Source organism: Pteropus medius, unplaced genomic scaffold (assembly GCF_902729225.1).
Source record: "Pteropus medius unplaced genomic scaffold, Ma_sr-lr_union100, whole genome shotgun sequence".
NCBI lineage: Eukaryota > Metazoa > Chordata > Mammalia > Chiroptera > Pteropodidae > Pteropus > Pteropus medius.
The window spans coordinates 5,740,086-5,758,391 of NW_024345600.1; the positions used below are offsets into that span (position 1 = coordinate 5,740,086).

The 18,306-nt window shown below is 31.6% G+C and overlaps 1 protein-coding gene across 2 annotated transcripts; it reads left to right on the plus strand.

The window, feature by feature from the left end:
• The first annotated feature begins 601 nt into the window (after positions 1 to 601).
• On the plus strand, positions 602 to 18,306 carry LOC120611714 (uncharacterized). Of its 2 annotated transcripts, XM_039874294.1 has the most exons (7): positions 602 to 792; positions 2,064 to 2,165; positions 8,299 to 8,397; positions 10,599 to 10,811; positions 13,119 to 13,228; positions 16,333 to 16,441; positions 17,682 to 18,306. In XM_039874294.1, exons 1-7 carry the CDS (start codon positions 702 to 704, stop codon positions 17,699 to 17,701), a joined length of 744 nt encoding a protein of 247 aa, XP_039730228.1. In that variant the 5' UTR covers positions 602 to 701; the 3' UTR covers positions 17,702 to 18,306. The 2 variants fall into 2 exon arrangements, with proteins under 2 accessions (XP_039730228.1, XP_039730229.1); XM_039874295.1 differs by lacking the exon at positions 10,599 to 10,811.

An 18,306-nucleotide genomic window follows, 5' to 3' on the forward strand; every position in this document is an offset into this window, starting at 1 on the left:
TAAATATATCTCTTGCTTTTCAGTGGCTACTTTGTGTGTGTATGTGTGTGGGGACATCTATTAGTGTAATTCACAGACGTTTCACACTTTTTCTCCTCTGTCTCTTAGTAGTATTTTTTCTTGATTTTGTACTGGTCTTTTAATATTCTATTTTTAACTTCTCAGAACTCTTTTCAATCTAGAAAAATAAGAAATAAAAAGAAAAAAAGTTTTGGTGAGAGTTAACTTACCTGTGGTTTTTCCAGGAGTTAGTAGTGGGTTAAGTATTACATGCAATTATAACACTGTTCTCACAGGAACATGCTGATTAGTAACTTTATATATGCAGAAATAAATATTCTTGTATTTTCACAAAGTGGTCTTAAGTCTGGAGATCCCTATGGTTTTTCTACAAATATAAAAAAAAGGGATCATTTATATTTAAAACCCACATTTTTTCTTAAGACCATTTCTTCAACTAGGTGTTTTACTGGAGGAATTAAGAAAAGAGATAAGCAGTATGCAGAAGTAAGAACAGTGCAGTTCCGAAATTCTCAGTGGAAACAGTTCTGTTTTTGACATTGGGTTTTTGCTTAATTTTTACAAAGGTAGTTTACTCCACTTAGCCCCTGCATGCCCAGATCTCCCCGCAACAGCTTCTGTGAACTTCAGTGTGATCGCCCAGCACGGAGTGATTGAATCGTGCTTCATTTGTTTTAGTAATGCCTGAGGAAGTGACTTATGCTACTCTCAAATTTCCAAATTCTTCTAAGACAAAGAATCTCCAGGAGAGCTGCAGTCTCAAGAGAACAGGTAAGATCCTCTTGCAGGATCAGACAGACCAGAGAAGAGATGACTCAGCTACGCTGGTAGGTTTTCCTTTCTCCCACTCTAGGCTGTTGGACTCCTCTAAGAAATGATTATAGAGCGCTCCTCTGTAGTGAAGTCGCTACACCAGAGCCGTTCTATTTATCTTAGTTCGTAAGATCATTGGGTGAAAAAAAGACTGTGGTCTAAGCCTCTAGAAATCCAGATCTCTGGTGTCACTAAAATAGCATTTCTTATATATTTTTAGACATTTTAGGCTATTAGGGGAAGGAAAAACAGTAATAGCATGAACATAACTCTCTAGGATTTTTATTTAATCACTAAAAGATATAAAATAGACATACGTTATGAGAGTCATAAGACCATAGCATCCTGCTCAGCGAAGATGTTGTAAACATGTATTTCTTTCTGACAATTCAGGAAGAAGACTGAAGGTTCCTTATGGCAACATAACATAATTTCAGCCCACATCACTGCAGTCTGTTTTAATCAGCAATTCAATCTCTGGAAAGTTAGAGATAACAATGAAGCAGTAGGAAGATAATTTTTGAAAACATAAAAATCATATTTATTGAAATTTCTTTATTGCCATGGGATACATAGTTTCTTGTGCATTCCTGAGATTATTTTTGCTATTTATAATTTGTTATTTACATATTTGTATACTTTTTGTATGTGTTCTAACTTGTTTTTAAATCCTTTAGATCTTAATATAAAATATCTTCTATGTATATATAAAATTTTTAATTTATTAATTTACCCCAAGTAGTTTATATCCAAATGATGAAGAAAGATCACTCCTTATGAACTCCTTATAGAATTTTAGGTATTGGCTTAGTGGATAATCTTTTAGAGATGTTTCCCCAAATAGAGTCGTCTTCTTTATATTTGATGAAGAAGCACTGTATGTACTTCGGAAGAGGTATTGCATTCTCACCATCCAATCACTATTATAAGAAACTAACTTAATGTGCTTATAAAGCTGGAGATGTAATTTATATTCAGTCATATATTTCCCCCAAATAATTAACAATTGTTATTAAAATTCTTATGAAAGAATTTTATTCCTTTATGTGGATCTGGGTAGGTTGTTTGAATTCCATTTTTGTAAAAGGTCACAAAGTGTTCGTCTATTTAAAAAATCTATCATCAGAATCAAGCCAGAAACACTAGAAATATCAGAATAATTAGAAAGTAAAAAGAAGATGAGAGCAAAAAAGGATTTTGTTAACACTTTCACTTTTTCTCCTGGAAAGATAATCATGAAGTGCCAGAACTGGAGCTGGATGGAGTAGCTGAAAATGGAACAGGGAGAGCTGAGAGCATAGCTGAGGTGGCAGAGAACAAAGCTGTGAGAGGTAAGACCTACTTGGATAAATAGAACCACTGGGTCAAGAAGAAAGTTAAAAAGAACGTTGTGGGAGATGTTGGGTCATAAAAATTAGAGATTACTTTTAAAATTAAAAGAAAAATTTGAGAAAAGAAATAAGGAGAATAAAGACAAGGTGATAAACTTATGTCCTTTAATTATGAGAAACCATCTTTTTGATTATTTTCTTCACACACCTCCAGAGTTTTCTTATCCCTTTCTGAATTTTTCTTATTTTTATAATATTAAACCTCATTGATTTATTCCCTCCCTTTTTAAAAATTATTTTATCCTTTTGTTATCTTTCATGGGTGATTTTCTTAAATTGTCTTTTAATTTTCCTGTCAAAAGTATGTTCTTGGTATCATTTTATTTTCAACAAATTGTTGTTTTCTAATGGCTTCTTTTATATCATGCTATTTTATGTGCAGATGCAAAATCTTATATTCTCTGATGGTTTTGTATTTTCAAGTCGACATTTTTGAAGTGCAATTTAAATACAAAATGATACACCCACTTTAAATGTATAGTTCATGGTACTTAGCAAATATATACCTATACATGTCAATATACAATATTTCTGTCACCCTCAAAAGATACCTTGTTTGCCTTCCAAGTTATTTTCACCAGCATCACCACCGATCTCAGCCACAAGTAATCACTAATCTACTTTCTGTCATCCTAGACTATTCTGCCTGGTCTAAAATATTAGATAAATGAATTCAAATAACATATGCTTTTCATGACTGTTTTTTTGTGTTAAGCGTAATGTTTTTGAGATCCATTGTGTATCAGCAGTTAATTTCTTTTCTGAATAGTAATCCATTGGAAACAACACAATATTTATCCATTTACCTGTAGATGGATATTTTAGTTGCTCCCAGTTTCGGGCTAGCATAAACTAAGCTGCTATTGTTACTGGAGAGTGGGGTCCTCTCCCAGTGCGTTATCCAGGATCTTAATGTCTCGAACAAAGAGTTGAGCAAGACTCCGAAATACAGTAGGAAAAGTTTTACTAGAAAGGAAAGTACACTTCCAGAAGTGGAAGTGGGCCTGAGAAAGAGAAACATGGCTCAAATGGCTTGGTAACAAAGACTTCAGGGTTTTTATCCCTTTTTGCTGTGGGTGGTTACTTAGAATGGGCTTCCTTGATTGACAATTAAGATTGACAGGACTCAGTGATTCATCATTTTGCTTTCTGCGCATGTTTGTTCCCAGAATTCAGTCTGTTATAATGATATTAATGAACTTCTGGGCATATGCATCATATTATAATGATGCTATAATGAGACTCAGGTGAGTTGAAGGTCGTTGGGGTCTTCACTGCGCAGGTACGAGTGGCTGGCTTAAACTGGTACCTAAATCTCTGCCTCCTGGTTTCTTTGTGTGAGTTAAAAAATGCCTTCTGGCTTGCTTAATTGTGAGCAAATTAGGGCGGACCCCTTCTAAGATAGGATGACCTCAGTGTCTTTGCAGGCAGACCCGAAATCCCCTAACTAACTTTCCTGCCTACCTCTTTTCTAAGAGCCATGAACCCCCTTATTATTAGTATGGATATTGAGAGACAAAAGGTCTCTTCTTCCATATCTGCTTCCTGCTGAGAATGGCCACAATCCTTACTTACAGGGGTTTCATGGAGCTCTTTCCCTTTCTGCCTCACTCAGGATGGAATCTTGGGTTTCCTGCTAAAGTTCCACCTCAGTCCCTAGACAAGGAAAAGAGAATACAAACTCATTATTTAAATCATACATCTATTAATTTCTATCATTGATTTGCCTATTGAGTAAAGGGAAACAAGCTTGTTAATATATTTCTTAAAGAGTAGAAAGAAAGACTTTTGGCTTAAAGTCCCCACCCCATCCCACTCCATCCCCTAGACTCTAAGGGCCCTGCCTGGCTTAACACCATTTCCACTTAACAATGGGCTGATGACCCTTATCAATAATCAGAGGATCTAAGTTGCCAGGGCAATTATCAAGATTTGAGAAAGAGAGACTTTTTCCAAAGAAAGGAGGAAAGAAAACTTAACTAGATTCACTAAAAAGATTAACTCTGCAAGAGATGTCTCATTTTATTTCTTGCTAAAAGATTAAGAACTTTACAAGTGATGTCTCACTATGATGTACAAGTCTTTGTGTAAAAATATTTTTAGAAATTTTATTAGGTAAATGTTTACCTAGGTGTAGAATTCTGGGTTGGATGGAGTATGTTTTTAAGAAACAGTCAAAACTGTTTTCCACATTTACACTTCCATCAGTGTATTTACAAAACGTTTAAAGTATTCTCATCGTGTTATCTGTGCTTCTTCTAAATTCCTCTTGTCTGTGTTTCATGTTTTCCTCAGTCTTTCATGTTGGCAGCTTTCTTCAAATATCTGGAGATCATTTAAGAGTGTGATACCAAATCAATTTGTAGGACCCCAGTATGTATGAGATGGGTTTGTTAAAGTGCAGCCTTCATGAACTGGAGCAATTCACTAAAATCCAATTGTCAACATTCATAGGTTTTTTCCTCCTTTTTGGGTCAGTTAATTGCTTTGGAGAGGAATCCTCCAATACTCTGCCCCAGGCAGTCTTGTATGAGAATGGAAAGTAGAGGGTAACTCAGTTCTCTGAAGTGGGGGAGAAAATATGGGGTGAGGGGAGTCTATCTGTATCTTTACATAGACTTTCAGGTACTTTTTCAGTTTTCAGGCTTACCCGCACCCCCACATGAAATATACCAGATATTATCAATTCATGCAGCTTTGGGGGTTTCTTAAGTGAGAATCAGCTTGCTTCTTCTGTGTCCTCAATGCTGACTTGGGTTGGTTCAGTTTCTAAGGGCACATGAAATTACTAGTAGCTTTTGTATCTATGACCTACTTTCCTAATTCTACTTTTTTTTTATTCTTTTCTCTTTCTTATTGTGAATCTATGCCTTCTTTAACCTTGTTTTTCACATTTTATTAGAGTTTTTGAAGAAAACCAAGGTAAAGGAATGAGATCTATAATGATTAATTCCAGACTGATTTTTAATCAACATTTTAATCAGCAAAAATGCACTTTTATTCTCCTCCCCTTTCTAATTTCCTGCTATCAAATACTTCCCCTGAATGGAGCTAACATAGGCAGGACATTGAAGGTATGCATATATCCAAAAACTCTTTTAGTGTTCCAATGAAAAGAAAAGATAATAGATTTGCTTATCTCTGTGCTAGCTAAGAGTTTCACAGAAAAAGCTTAGGGGAAAATTCAGGCCTTTGCGGTCCATGAAAAGGGCCTCGTCTCTTGAGAATACTGGACTCCATAGAGGAAAGGTGGTGGCAACCTTCTTGTGTGGTTCTAGAAGGACTTGCTTGTCTTTGTGGCCTCAGAGGATTAATATGCAAACTGAACAAGCATGCAAAACAGGTCCTCTGCAATTCAAAATCATAGAGAGTGCTAGACTTTACATCTGATAAGACATTGGACCAGGTTTTTCCTTTACGGGACATAGAATGAAAAGCTTGTTATCTGGCAATTGACAACACATAGTGAAAGAAACAAGTGTGCTTTCTATCACACAGAGGTTTGACACATCTCAAAGTACTCCAAAGCTTGATCTCAAACCCAAGAGTAAATAAAATTAAGGGAAAACAGAGGCCAGAGAAGGAAGAAAAAGCCAAAAGTTCCCAGTCAGGTCATAGCCAAATAGAATCCCTGAAAGAGAACGATGACCAAATTGAACGACTGACATAACAAGAGAATTTGTGATATTAAGTTATAGCATTTAATATATTAAATTGGAATGCTATGGCTTTCACTGTAATAATTGTAGTAGATGAATTGAAAGAGAGGGTAAAGATTATTAAGATCCAATTGGATGTCTTGGAAGATTATACAGAAAAATTATTCAAAATTAAAGAAATATAAAAATTATGATGGACTTGGATAAAAAGGCCAAATGATCTAATATGTAAATAATAAGATTCCATAAAGAGGAAAAAAAGTAGATATAAACAAAAGAATAATTAAAGGATGGTTAGATATCCTCTAATACTGAGTAAATATGGAGAAAAAAGAACTACCATTTACTCATCCCAAATTAGAAAAAAGATATAATTTATACATTTCTAGCAAAATAAAAAATTGTCATACACTCCACCTGAAAAACATACTCAAGAAAATTTCTAGACACAAAGGAATTAATGACCTCAAAATAAGAGGAATTTTAGAGACAAGTCAAAAAGTAAAAGCTGATGATGGAATGACTATAATAAAAATTATCATAAAAGTGTTAAATTATTTTTTCAATGAAGTAGATATATAGCAAGAGAAAATCTATAATAGTCTAGAATAAATTTTACTAAATTCTCACAGTAAAACCTAGGGTTAGGGAGAGAGGAGATGAGGGAATAAAGGTATAAAAGTTCATATTGGACAATGGAATTGGTAATTATATAGCAATATTATTGTGACTCAGAAGCAGTGAATGATTACAGCAACTAGTAGGGGGAGTAGAGCTGGTGTCTCATGTCATAACAGAAGACAAGTGTGTGTCTAAGAGCTAGTAACTAGGATAGGAAGAAAGATATACAAGTAAGACTAAAATTACAAGAAAAAAATCAAATAAATATTAAATCTAAATCACAAAAAGTATGTTATATAATAAACAAATTCATAAATTAAATCTAAAAATGATAAACCTGTATGCATCAAAAATATAAGATAAATATATAAAACAAAAATTATTAGCGATTCAAGATTTTATTTGAAATAAATTTAACTCAGAGATTTTAATATGCTGCTTTTGTTACTATAGAATACCTAGCAAAATATCTGATAAATATGAAATAAATTATTTAGTACTTAAATTCTTAAGATAATGTATCTTTAGAACAGAGTTATTGATTTTTTTTTACTATAGTACTTTTTATTTAAATGTAGTTATCTGTGTACTTGAATTATCTTCCTTCTGCAGATTCCTTAAGAATAGAGACTCTTTAGTCATACACATTTATTTCTCTTGTAGCTTCTGACATAATGTATTGCAGGTTTATTAAAAAATTATTGGGGTGACCTGTTTATTTTTTTAATCTACCAAATATTACATTTTTAGAAATTAATAGACCTCTATCTTTCTGATTATAATACAATAAAATTAGAAATAATAATATTAGGATAATCTAAATAATTTTAAATATTTAGAACAAGGTATATTCCTAATAATATTTTGATTGAAAAGAATAAAACAAATGAAATCAGAGATATTTAAAATGTGATGCAAATGAAAACATTTTTTTTAAAAACAGATATAGTTTTTAGAGAAAGGTTTATCACCAAAAATCTTTCATTATCAGAGAAGAAAGCCAAGCTTTTAATATATGTATTAATAAAAATTATAAAACACATTAAGAGAGAATAGACAAATTATAAAACACATTAAGGGAAAATAGACAAATTAAAAAAAAAGTTTTGAAGACATAATTTAATCCAAAGACTGGTTTCATTGAAAGGACCCCAATAACCTAATTAAGGGAAAATGGTAAAAGCAAAATTATCAGATTTTAAGAATACGTTTTAAAATATAGTCATAAAGAGGGAGAGAATAAATATGTATGAGTATGGTCAATGCCTACCCCTTTTGAAAATCTAAAGAAAATAGATGATTTCGTAGTAATGTATTAAAGAAAGCACTTGAAAATATTGGTTATCAGAAATTGCATTAAAAATTGGATTAAATCATTTCAATACTAGCATGGGAAAACTAAGGAAAGAACATCCAGCTGTTGGTCAATACTAATTACCTGGAGATGAGAAGGTAGATCAATGACAGCAAAATTAGAAAGGTAGGAGGAAAAAATAAAAAGACTTAAAATATAAACCAGAGAGTATCCATAAAAATATTTAGAATCTGTCATATAATCAGATTTATTTGACATTATGTGTTTTTAATGTTAGATATGAATGTAGAGATGTATTTACATTGATTAAACGTAAAAGAGACTGCTTGACTTTGAAAGCAATTTTTTTTATTACAAAAAAGAAATAGAGTTAATACTCCTAAACAATGAAGGGAAAAGGATGGAAGGTTCGGGAGAGAGGAAGCAGTATAAAATGTGTTGCTTCATGTCATTTTCTTGAATTCATGCTTCCTCATAGGTCGCACTGTTTCATGGAAAGTGTGGAGCCTTGTTGTTTTCATTTTGCTGTCGCTGAACTTGGTAGTGCTGGCTGGACTGGGAACCCTGGTGTTAATGAGTAAGTTTCCACTTTTCTTTGAAGCTGTTCCTTGGTTTTCTCAGGTGCATCACAAGATCCGAGTCTTGAGAAACATCCGTATAAAATTTCAAAATACTAGAGAGAAAAACAGGTTTCATTTCTGTATAACCATGTAACATTAGTCAGTCCCTTGAGGATATTTTAATCAGAGTCCCTCAGATGAAACTAATGCTTAAGAGAGTATTGTAAAGCCTATTTTTCTAAAAGTGGTAAAATCAATGCGACAACAAAAGTGTAATTTGTACCTGAGAGTTTTCATGATGATTTCATTTATTTAAAGCAAATTATCCATTTTCATGACATTTTCTTCCTCGCCCTACTCCTACTAATTGCGAACATCTTTCAAAATGCCATTATCATTACTTGATTTTTTTCTTCTGTTTTGTTCTGTTTTGTTTTTCATTAATAGACAGTTGTTTTCTCCCAGGGATCACAAAATTTCAAGTGAATATGATTTGGCTTCATGGTACCGTCATTTGAAAGATAATTTCTCCCAAATGATAAATTCTTTTTTTCTAGAACTTCTGTAATTAAAAACTCTCTGCCATTAGTGTAATAATTGGTGGACAGGGTCTCTTTCCGCCAATGTATTGAAAGCTTCTTAAGGGCACAGACTTTGGCTTATTCATTCTTTGTATTTTTTGGTTGAATGTGTTAAGTGGATAAATGAAGGAGTGAATAAACAAACAAATAAACAAATAGGAACTAGTTGGCTTTGAATATCAAAGTTGAAATATACTTATAAGAGAAGGCAAATCAATCTACCCTATCAGCAGTTTTTGTCCACATTTAAGAAAAAAAGGAAGTCTTTTTCAGTAAAGATCTAATACATGTACATTGCCCAAACTTCAAAATATAGAAAAGGAGAAGGAACTAAAAGCAATTGGTATCTACCAATTGGAGATAACAGCTATTAAAATATGAAGATATAAATTAATCTTTCACATAATAGAGTAGATATTATTTTATATCATTTCACTTAATTTAAATAAATTCTTTGATAACATTATATTACTTGACATTTTGAGTACCGTTTTCCCAAGTTCTTCACATGCATTATCTCATTTAATCTTTACCCCAAACATATCCTATAGTTACATTTTTCCTCAGTTTCCAAGGTCAGAGTGTCCTTTTATAGTCCTATGTGATTTATAAGCAACCAGTGGAGAATATTTAATCATGTATCTATTATTTTATTTTATATTTTCGGGTTTTAATACCCTTCGCCTTTCTTTCATGTTTCTATCCTTCGTTATATTGATCACGTTTTATTCTGTTTCTTGAATACCTTCTCAACCCCTGTAATAATTTATTCTTTAAATATCTATTATTTATTTGAGAATTAAAATGCCTTTTTATGCACTTCGTAATTTGGGAGCATTTCTTGCCAAACCTGGATGCTGGTGGGACATGCTCTCCCTACTCCCTCCCCTCCAACAGTGAGTACAAAGGCATCCTGAGGAAATAAAAAGAAGATGATTATTACAATAATGGCTAACATTTTTTGAATGCCCTTTAAAAAAAAATGATCTCATTTAATCCTCATAAAATTTAAATGAAAAATTAAAGATCCTATTAAGTTTCGGGGCTGCCAGGTAAACTAACATCTGTCTATCAAAAAAAGCCAGATTATATTATACTAATCTATAAGATGGATAAATTATGAAGTTTTCTGAATTTTTTGAAGTTCTTGGAGACATGCTCCGTCTTTTGAATTTTATTTTTTTTAAATTCTGAGGCTGTTGTTTACCAATTCTCCATACTTAAATTATGGTTATATCTGTTCATGAAACTTAAATTTACAACACATAGGCTCACCAATATAATGTGGTGCCTCCTAGTCTCAAAAATGTGGTTTGCATTTTCATAAATTAACTACTGAAGTATAGTCTTTTTTTTTTTTTTTTAAATCTCTGCTTCACATGGATCTTTTTGTTTTGCACTTCAACTTATTTGGCCATTTCCTTAAACAAGGAACTAATGCTCTATTGAGTAACAGATTATTTTAATTTCGATTAATTTTAATCTTAAAAGTATATAAGGTTCATGTTCTACATGCACGCATGTAGTTATCATTTTAATATGTTTTCCATAAAATTGTTAAATAACTATTACGTTATTAATATACTTTATTGGAAGACTTTGTGTTAAAGTTTCGATTCTCCTTCTATGAATTATAGATTACCAGGAACTCTTCTCCAGCAACAGAACAGTGTATGACAGGCAAGGAAGCATTACAGAACAGTTGGAGAGAAATATAACATTGTACATGCATATGTATAAAAATGTTTCAACTGAGCACATTATTTTCAAAAATATGGTAGAAAATGCATTAAAAGAGTTGAACAACTTTACCTCAAAACACTCTGAATGCTTAAAGCAGAAGAAAAATGGTGAGTAAAATATCTGTTTTATATAGTCTCATCAATAATTTCAGGTTCTCTAATTTCCCTAGCCTTTTCAGTGGGTTCAAAATTTTAAAATATTTCTGAAAATTATTTTTAAAACATGGAAATATGGTAACTATTTATACATTTTTCTATAAAATCATTTTTTATTTTTCTTAGTTTTTTTATGTTTAACAATTATTTTTATCAAACTAATCTCTCTTTCTTGCGTTAGATTCAATCTTCTTGAATCTCTACTTTCTTATTCTTTACATCTTTTACACTCTCATTTACTATTACTTTTTATACTCAAATTTTAATGGACTTTAGCTGGGTATATAGGAAATAAATGTTCTGTGTACTTGCATGTCTGAGAAGGTCTTTATTTGGGCTAGGTATAATTTTGAGGGTTAAAAATTAGTTTCTTAGAGTATATTGAAAAGGTTGCTTCATTGTCTCTAGCAAACAATGTTGTTAATAAGAAATTTGTTCCCACTGTGATTTTTATTCCATAAAAATAACCTGACTTGAGCTTTTAAGATTTTTTTTTTCATTTGGGGGAGCTGAAATTTTATGATATTCTGGATATGAGTGTTTTCTAATCTTTTTTTTTTTTGGTAGGGCCTTCTCAATCTGAAAGTTGATGTCTTTTAAATTTAGAGAAAACATGTGCTACTACTAATAAACTTATTTTTTCCACTTCATTTCTTCTGTTCTTTTCATGACTTCTCTGCTTCAAATGTTAGGATTTCCAGGTGGTCATCTCTTCTTTTTATCTTCTGTCTTTTTTGGGTTTTAAATTTTAGGAGCTATCCTAAAGTTTATTTTTCAATCTTTCTATTGATTATGATTTTAACAATCATTTTTTTAATCTGATAAAACCTTATGTGATTCTTGAGATTTCTGGGTTTTTGTTGTTGTTGTTGTTGTTATTTTAATATTCTGTTCTTACTCTGTGGATATAGTATCTTTTGGTGTCATCTAAGTATATTGATTAGAGGAGTCTTTTAAAATATGACTCCTAAATTTATTTTTGCGGGAGGGGATAGGTTTTTTTTCTTTTCTTTTTCTTTTATCTTAGGAATTCTCTTTCATGTGTTGGTGCTCAATATACCTTATGATTCTTGCTTTTCTGTTCATATTTAAGAAAGAAGGGGATGGCTGATGTGGGTTGACTCTACAGTTATTAAGAGGATAGGTTTTTCCATTAGATCTCTCTGGAAGTAAGAAATCTGTCTGGACATTTTAAGGGTGGAAAATATGAACAGGTGACTTTCTCTTTCAAATGAAGCTGGATAAAGTGTGGCATTAACAATCAGAGTAGAAACCTAGGTTTTGCTAGATAGTCCAGTCAATTTCTTCACAGAACTGTGTTCTTTCCTCTCCTGAAAAGCCTATAGAATTTCACTGATATCTTCTCTCTGTTTTTTATTCTTTCCTTCCTTACCTTCTTTTCTTTAAAAAAAAAAAATACTACACACTAAATGCATAGCACTTGGGAAACCCCGAGAATATAAAGTTTTCTGCATAACAGTTATAACAATTCCTTGTCATGAGTAACTTATAGTATTATGATAGGAAAAGAAGACAACTAAACAGAAAATTACAATTCAGTATAATAAGTGCTCATAAACACAAATATATCATGCAAGAAACAATACAGTTGGAGGAAATACTCCCAACTGGGTAGGAGTGCAATATTCAATGCTAAGAGTGGAGGCATATCGAAATAAAAGTGATGAGCAATAGTATGACACTCTCAGGAAAAATTCAAGGTATCGAAATAAATGTGGACTAATAAGAGATAAAATTGTAGTGTCATTAGGGTTCTTGTAGATAATAAGGAGGATTCAAATTTTAACTTGAAACCTATGGGAAAATATTGGATAATTTAAAGCAGAATTTTATAGAAACATCACTTAAAACAATGAGGTGATGAGGTTTCTGTAGAAAATTTACCAGACTAGATGAACTATGATCCTGTTACAACAATCCAAACATACTGAAGTTTTCTCTGAGAGCATTTAACAATCCTATCATCATTTTTCTTCCTCTTTATCTATGACTTTTCTTCTACCTCAGATTATTTCAAATCCAAATCTCATTTCATTTCAGATTACATTCTTCCTTTTCTCATATTTTAAGCAATCATGTCATTTAATATATAACTTTTATTAACCATTTCAATATATAATACACATGTTTGGAAATTTTGATATCTATGCTATATATATTGATTGTTTGCATATATGTGCATACATGTTATGCACATGTGTGTGAGAATATCATAGACTTTCCTCATTTGTTTTTCAGACCTCACATTTTGCTCATGCTCAGTTTCATGGATAAGGCATGGAGATAGTGGAAAGCCTCACTCCTCCAAGATAAATATGAACAATCAGAAAAATGAGAATAGAACTCAGGTCTGTATTATAATTTGTGGTATGTCCACAGAAATTTCTTGATATTGTTAAGGTACAGGTAAGGAAAATTTGAGTGACAATGTTAATTCTTGGCTATTCCTAAATAAATAGCTTTTGTGCCTTTTATCTTTGCCACCTCCCTCTGAGTGAAGTCACTGGAGAATTCTTAAATCACAAGTTCAAATAGCAAGGGTATACAATTATTAGACTTTTCAGTTCATGAGGCATATCACAACAGGTAATTTATGGAAATATATTTCTTTGATATTTCTTGTTCCCTGTGATTTCTGGTTCTTGTCAAAACAGGAAGGAGAGAATAATGGTTAATTATTGTTTTCAATTATGAGTCAAATTTTAAAGTATCACTGATGCAAATTAAATCATGGGATTCTCCTCCCCCTCTGAGCTCTTATACACTAAGGAAAAATTATACTCTTATTTATAATCCACTTGGTACAATCATATAAATTATCTATTTTATTTTCACTTGTTTCAACCCTACTTAGTGTTATTTAAGTTAAAATACAAAGGAACAAATCAGATAAAGTTACTTCAGTGTCACTTTAAAACAATAAAAACAATAACAGCAAATGATTATTTGCTGTTATTGTTTTTATTAATATTTGAGTGTAGAAAAAATGCTAAATTCTTAACTGTGAAATGCTAAACTCCTTACTATTCAGCACGATCTATTCATTTAATTTGGTATAATATGTAGTATGCTCCAAACCAACAGATTTTGTCATCAGCATTAACTTGAAAGAGGTTCCTGTCCCTGTGATTTTTGCCCTTTATGGTTTTATTACCCGCATTATTTTTTTTTTCCTTTTGAACTTGATTATCCAACTGAATTGCCAAGTTTCAGCCTCATTGTTTCTTTGAAAATTTTGTTTCCACCACTATAAGCTTAATTCGTGGCTTTCTCTTTCATATTCCCACACATTATATTTTTAGTCAACAGCTATAAATGTGTCTGTTCTGCTAGACTTTTAGCTCCTTAAATGTAGAAAAGGTGTCTCACTCATTATTATATATCTATTTATGATACTGAGAATATTTTAAGCCTAGCTGAAGGGCAAGTTTTCTTCAATAGCTGGAATTTTAGTAAACTTGGTCTTTTTCCATAGGCAAAAGGAGTACGTATAGTCGAACAGGAGATTTTTCATTGGTTTAATGTATTATTTTGATAATTTACTTTATTAAGGAAAGAAACATCTGAATGAGAGAAACCAATCAAGAAAGTTAAGAAATTAAGAAAAATTAAGCAATAAATTTTTCTTTATGCTACAACTTAATTAGATATGAGGTATGAAGAAAAGGGAGGAGACTAGGATAATTTTAAGTTTTCATTTTGAATATATACATAAGAAAAAATTATAGGATACATGTGTGTTTTTTTATATTTGGAACTGAGATTGAGTATAAATTTTAATATGTTAAATTTATGATGCTTATGAAAATCACATGGATCTAAAATGCAATTGAGCTTGGGGCTGAGTGGGAGATAACTGTAATAGAGAATTTTTTAATTATCCACTTATAATTTTACTAAACATTGATTACTTAGCAAACATTTATCAATGATAACTATGTTCTTTTCATTGGGAATACAAAATGAATGAAGTACTGATCCCCATCATCAAGAGGAATTTAAGCCCAGCAAGAAAGAGTTTTGGTCAATGAAAAAAAAAAAAATCAATAGATCGAATGACAACACTTACAATGAATTGGTAGATTGAGAGAAGGAGAAGCCAAAAGATAAAATCCTACATATTCACACTATAAATGGGACAGGAAAATAGAAAAACTAGCACAAATGTTTAAGAATAAATAATTATAGAAATAGGGAGAAAAAGAAAGTATGATCCAATGGGAGCTAATTTTAAAAAAAAAGATTCAAGAACACTGTAATCTACAGTGAAAACACCTCAAAAAGGTTAAATAATACACAAGTGATGACAAATACTATTTATTATATGCCTATAATGAGCCCCAAACTGGAAAAGACCTTTCTAGCTAATGTTTTATTTAACCTTAAAACAGTCTATGATATCAGTATCATTATCCCTAAATTTCAGATCAGGAAACTGAAGTTCATAGAGGGTAAGTAAACTTCTTAAGGTCACATGAGTAACAAGCACCAGAATGCAGGCTCAAATCCCAGTCTGCCTATCTCCAAAGCCCAAGACATGTCTACAAATAAAGAGTTGGTAGACAGTTAAAAGATGACTCTGGCAAGAGTATTATAAATAACGTAATATGGGTTAAATATTGATAACATTTTATTATTTTTGAACAAATATTTAAGTGTTTACTAAGATCTAACATAGACTAAACATAGTCTAAGTTCTGGGAATGTAATAATGAACCCTGCCCTCATACGTCTTACAAAAGCTTTTATCTAAGGTAAATCAAAACAATAAGTGAAGAACTACGCAAATAGTTATTTTACTGCAATTATGATGTTACATATATATATATTAAAAAAATGAAAAGTACAGTGCTCAAATAGGGCAGTTAAAGATGGCTTGAAATCTGAATGAGAAGGAAGCAATAAAATAAAGCATAAACTCTGGCTTTTCTTTCTAGAACCTTGGAAGTTAATGTAAGACAAGACGTTTTTTATATCCTAATAGAAAATACATGATGCCAGGAAGAATTTTAAAGACATTATTACTACTTCAGGATAGGGCCCAATTAGAGGGAAAGATTAAAAGATCGGGTAGAGGTGGTAAGTTGAAAAAGAGTGGGTGTTTTCATTGGAAAACCTGGGAACCCATTCCATGGTGAACACAGAAAAGAAAATTAAACCCCTACAGATATAGATATTACTGTATTTGGAGTACTGATGTATTTGAAGTAGCTCATGTGATGCCTTTTATTTTTGCCTATCATCTGCTGAATGTTAAAAGGGTAGTGATGGTGGGAAAACTGAAAATACAGATTTTAAAATTTCACTGAGAAAAAGGGGACAAGAAACTAAAAAAGGAAAAGAATAACTTTTGGAAATAACTTCTGGAATTTTGATGACATGAATTGAATTTTGTTGTACTTGAATTAGCTCCCGGTAGTAACTGATTTTTTTTTTTTTTTTATATATATAGCTGCATATTAGATGTCTTCCATCATCTGTCTCCTGGATGAATCTAAATTGTACTCCCAACAAGACAATTATGAAAGCAAAGAATCTTTCAAATTTTTGCATTTTGACCTGTGAGTTAATCTGTCCCTTCCAACTTGTCAATAATAAAGGAATGTTTAGTATGCTAATTTTAAAGATGTTTCTGTGACAGTTATCCTTTATACGTGGTCAAAGATGTACAAAGAGAAGGCAAGAGTATTTGAGAGCATTTGTCTGTACCTCAGGCAAATTTTTTTTAGCAAAAAAAAAATCTGTGCTATATAAAAGGAATCTCTTGGAATTAAGAACACAGGAGGTAGAAATTCAGTTTTGCTATACTTTTCTGCCCTTTCTTTCACACTACTGCTCCTTGCTTTCCAAGGGCACTAAGAAATGGAGAGAAGGTTTAAACACAAAGTCAAATCAAAGTCAAGGATGTTACCCTATGCAGTATAAAATAAAGTGTTCTTTTGGAGCCAAGAAAACTCTACTTTGTTCCTACTACTTTACCTGTTCTTTAATTAAGTAATATAAGCTTACATACTTTATTTTTATTTATTTCATTTCATTTCATTTCATTTCATTTCATTTCATTTCATTTCATTTCATTTCATTTCATATCATTTCATTATTTTATTTTATTTTATTTTATTTTATTTTATTTTATTTTATTTTATTTTATTTTATTTTATTTTATTTTATTTTATTTTATTTTATATTTTTTAGGCGAGGCAAACCTTGGTTGACCTCACAGATTGCAAAAATCTTGTCAGTTTACAATCCCTTATTTTTTATTTTCTATGCCTACAGCATCTGATCTTCCTAGGTGGTCTCCCATCCAATTACTAACCAGGCCTGATCCTGCTTAGCTTTCGAGTTCCGACAGGATCGGGCTTGTTCAGGGTGTCATGGCCATAAACTTACATACTTTATTAAAGGAAGATTATGACTGTATTTTAAGAGAGTTATAATCAGAGTGACCATATGATTTATTGTCCAAACCAGAACACTTTTGAGAGTGAAGGAGGGCACTGTTTATAATTATACCAGTGTCCTGGGCAAGGAAAGACTATTCAGTGACCTTGTGAGTGAAATTGGGAACAGAAGGCTCAGAGGTTGCTTTGGGTCATAGACAGTGAAGGATTATGGTGAATTCTGACAGTAGTGTAAGGAATTACCACAGTTATTGTCACTTTCTTCTCTTTTGACTAGATAATCTAACAAGAAAAAGAATAATAACTTTTGGAAATAATAGATTGGATTTATTAGGTAATTGTCTCTTTTTCAAGCTAAATAAAGCACATCTCATTTTTATTTATTTTCTTGTTACAGGTGCTGAAACAGTGACGTAATCAGTATTCAATGGAAATGAAATAATGGAAAGTCTAATGACTCTAGTAGTTAACAGTTGTGAAAACAAAGTAGATATCCTCAAATTTTTAATCTTTGGTAAATGCAAACACTCCTAGCTTATTGTAATACCTTTGGACATAAGAATTACTGTGTAGATTGAAACTATGCAAAAACAATCTCAGAATCAAAGCGGAAAATTTAGTTATTTTGTGACCTTTAAAACTTTTTGTCAAAACATTAAAAACTCTATTACTGTTGATTATAGATAGAAAAGTAAAATAGTAAAATTAATATTACTTAGTCCATTATAATTTGAAATATTGTAAACATTGAGAATTAAAGTGGTTTATTTCATTTTTCAAGAATAATGTTAACAATGTAAAACTTTTTCATTTGGTCCACCTTACTATACAGATTGAACCTGTTTTCCATGCCTTAGCAAAGTGTTATACTCCTTTCTAAATTGGGATCAGCATTTAACATTCTATCCTTGTGCTCTCAAAGACATGAAATATTTCCAACAGTTCCTTTAATGTAAAAATTTTGGCTGGCATCATTTCCTTTGGGTGCCTTAACCTTCTTTATCACAGCCGCTTTTTTTTTT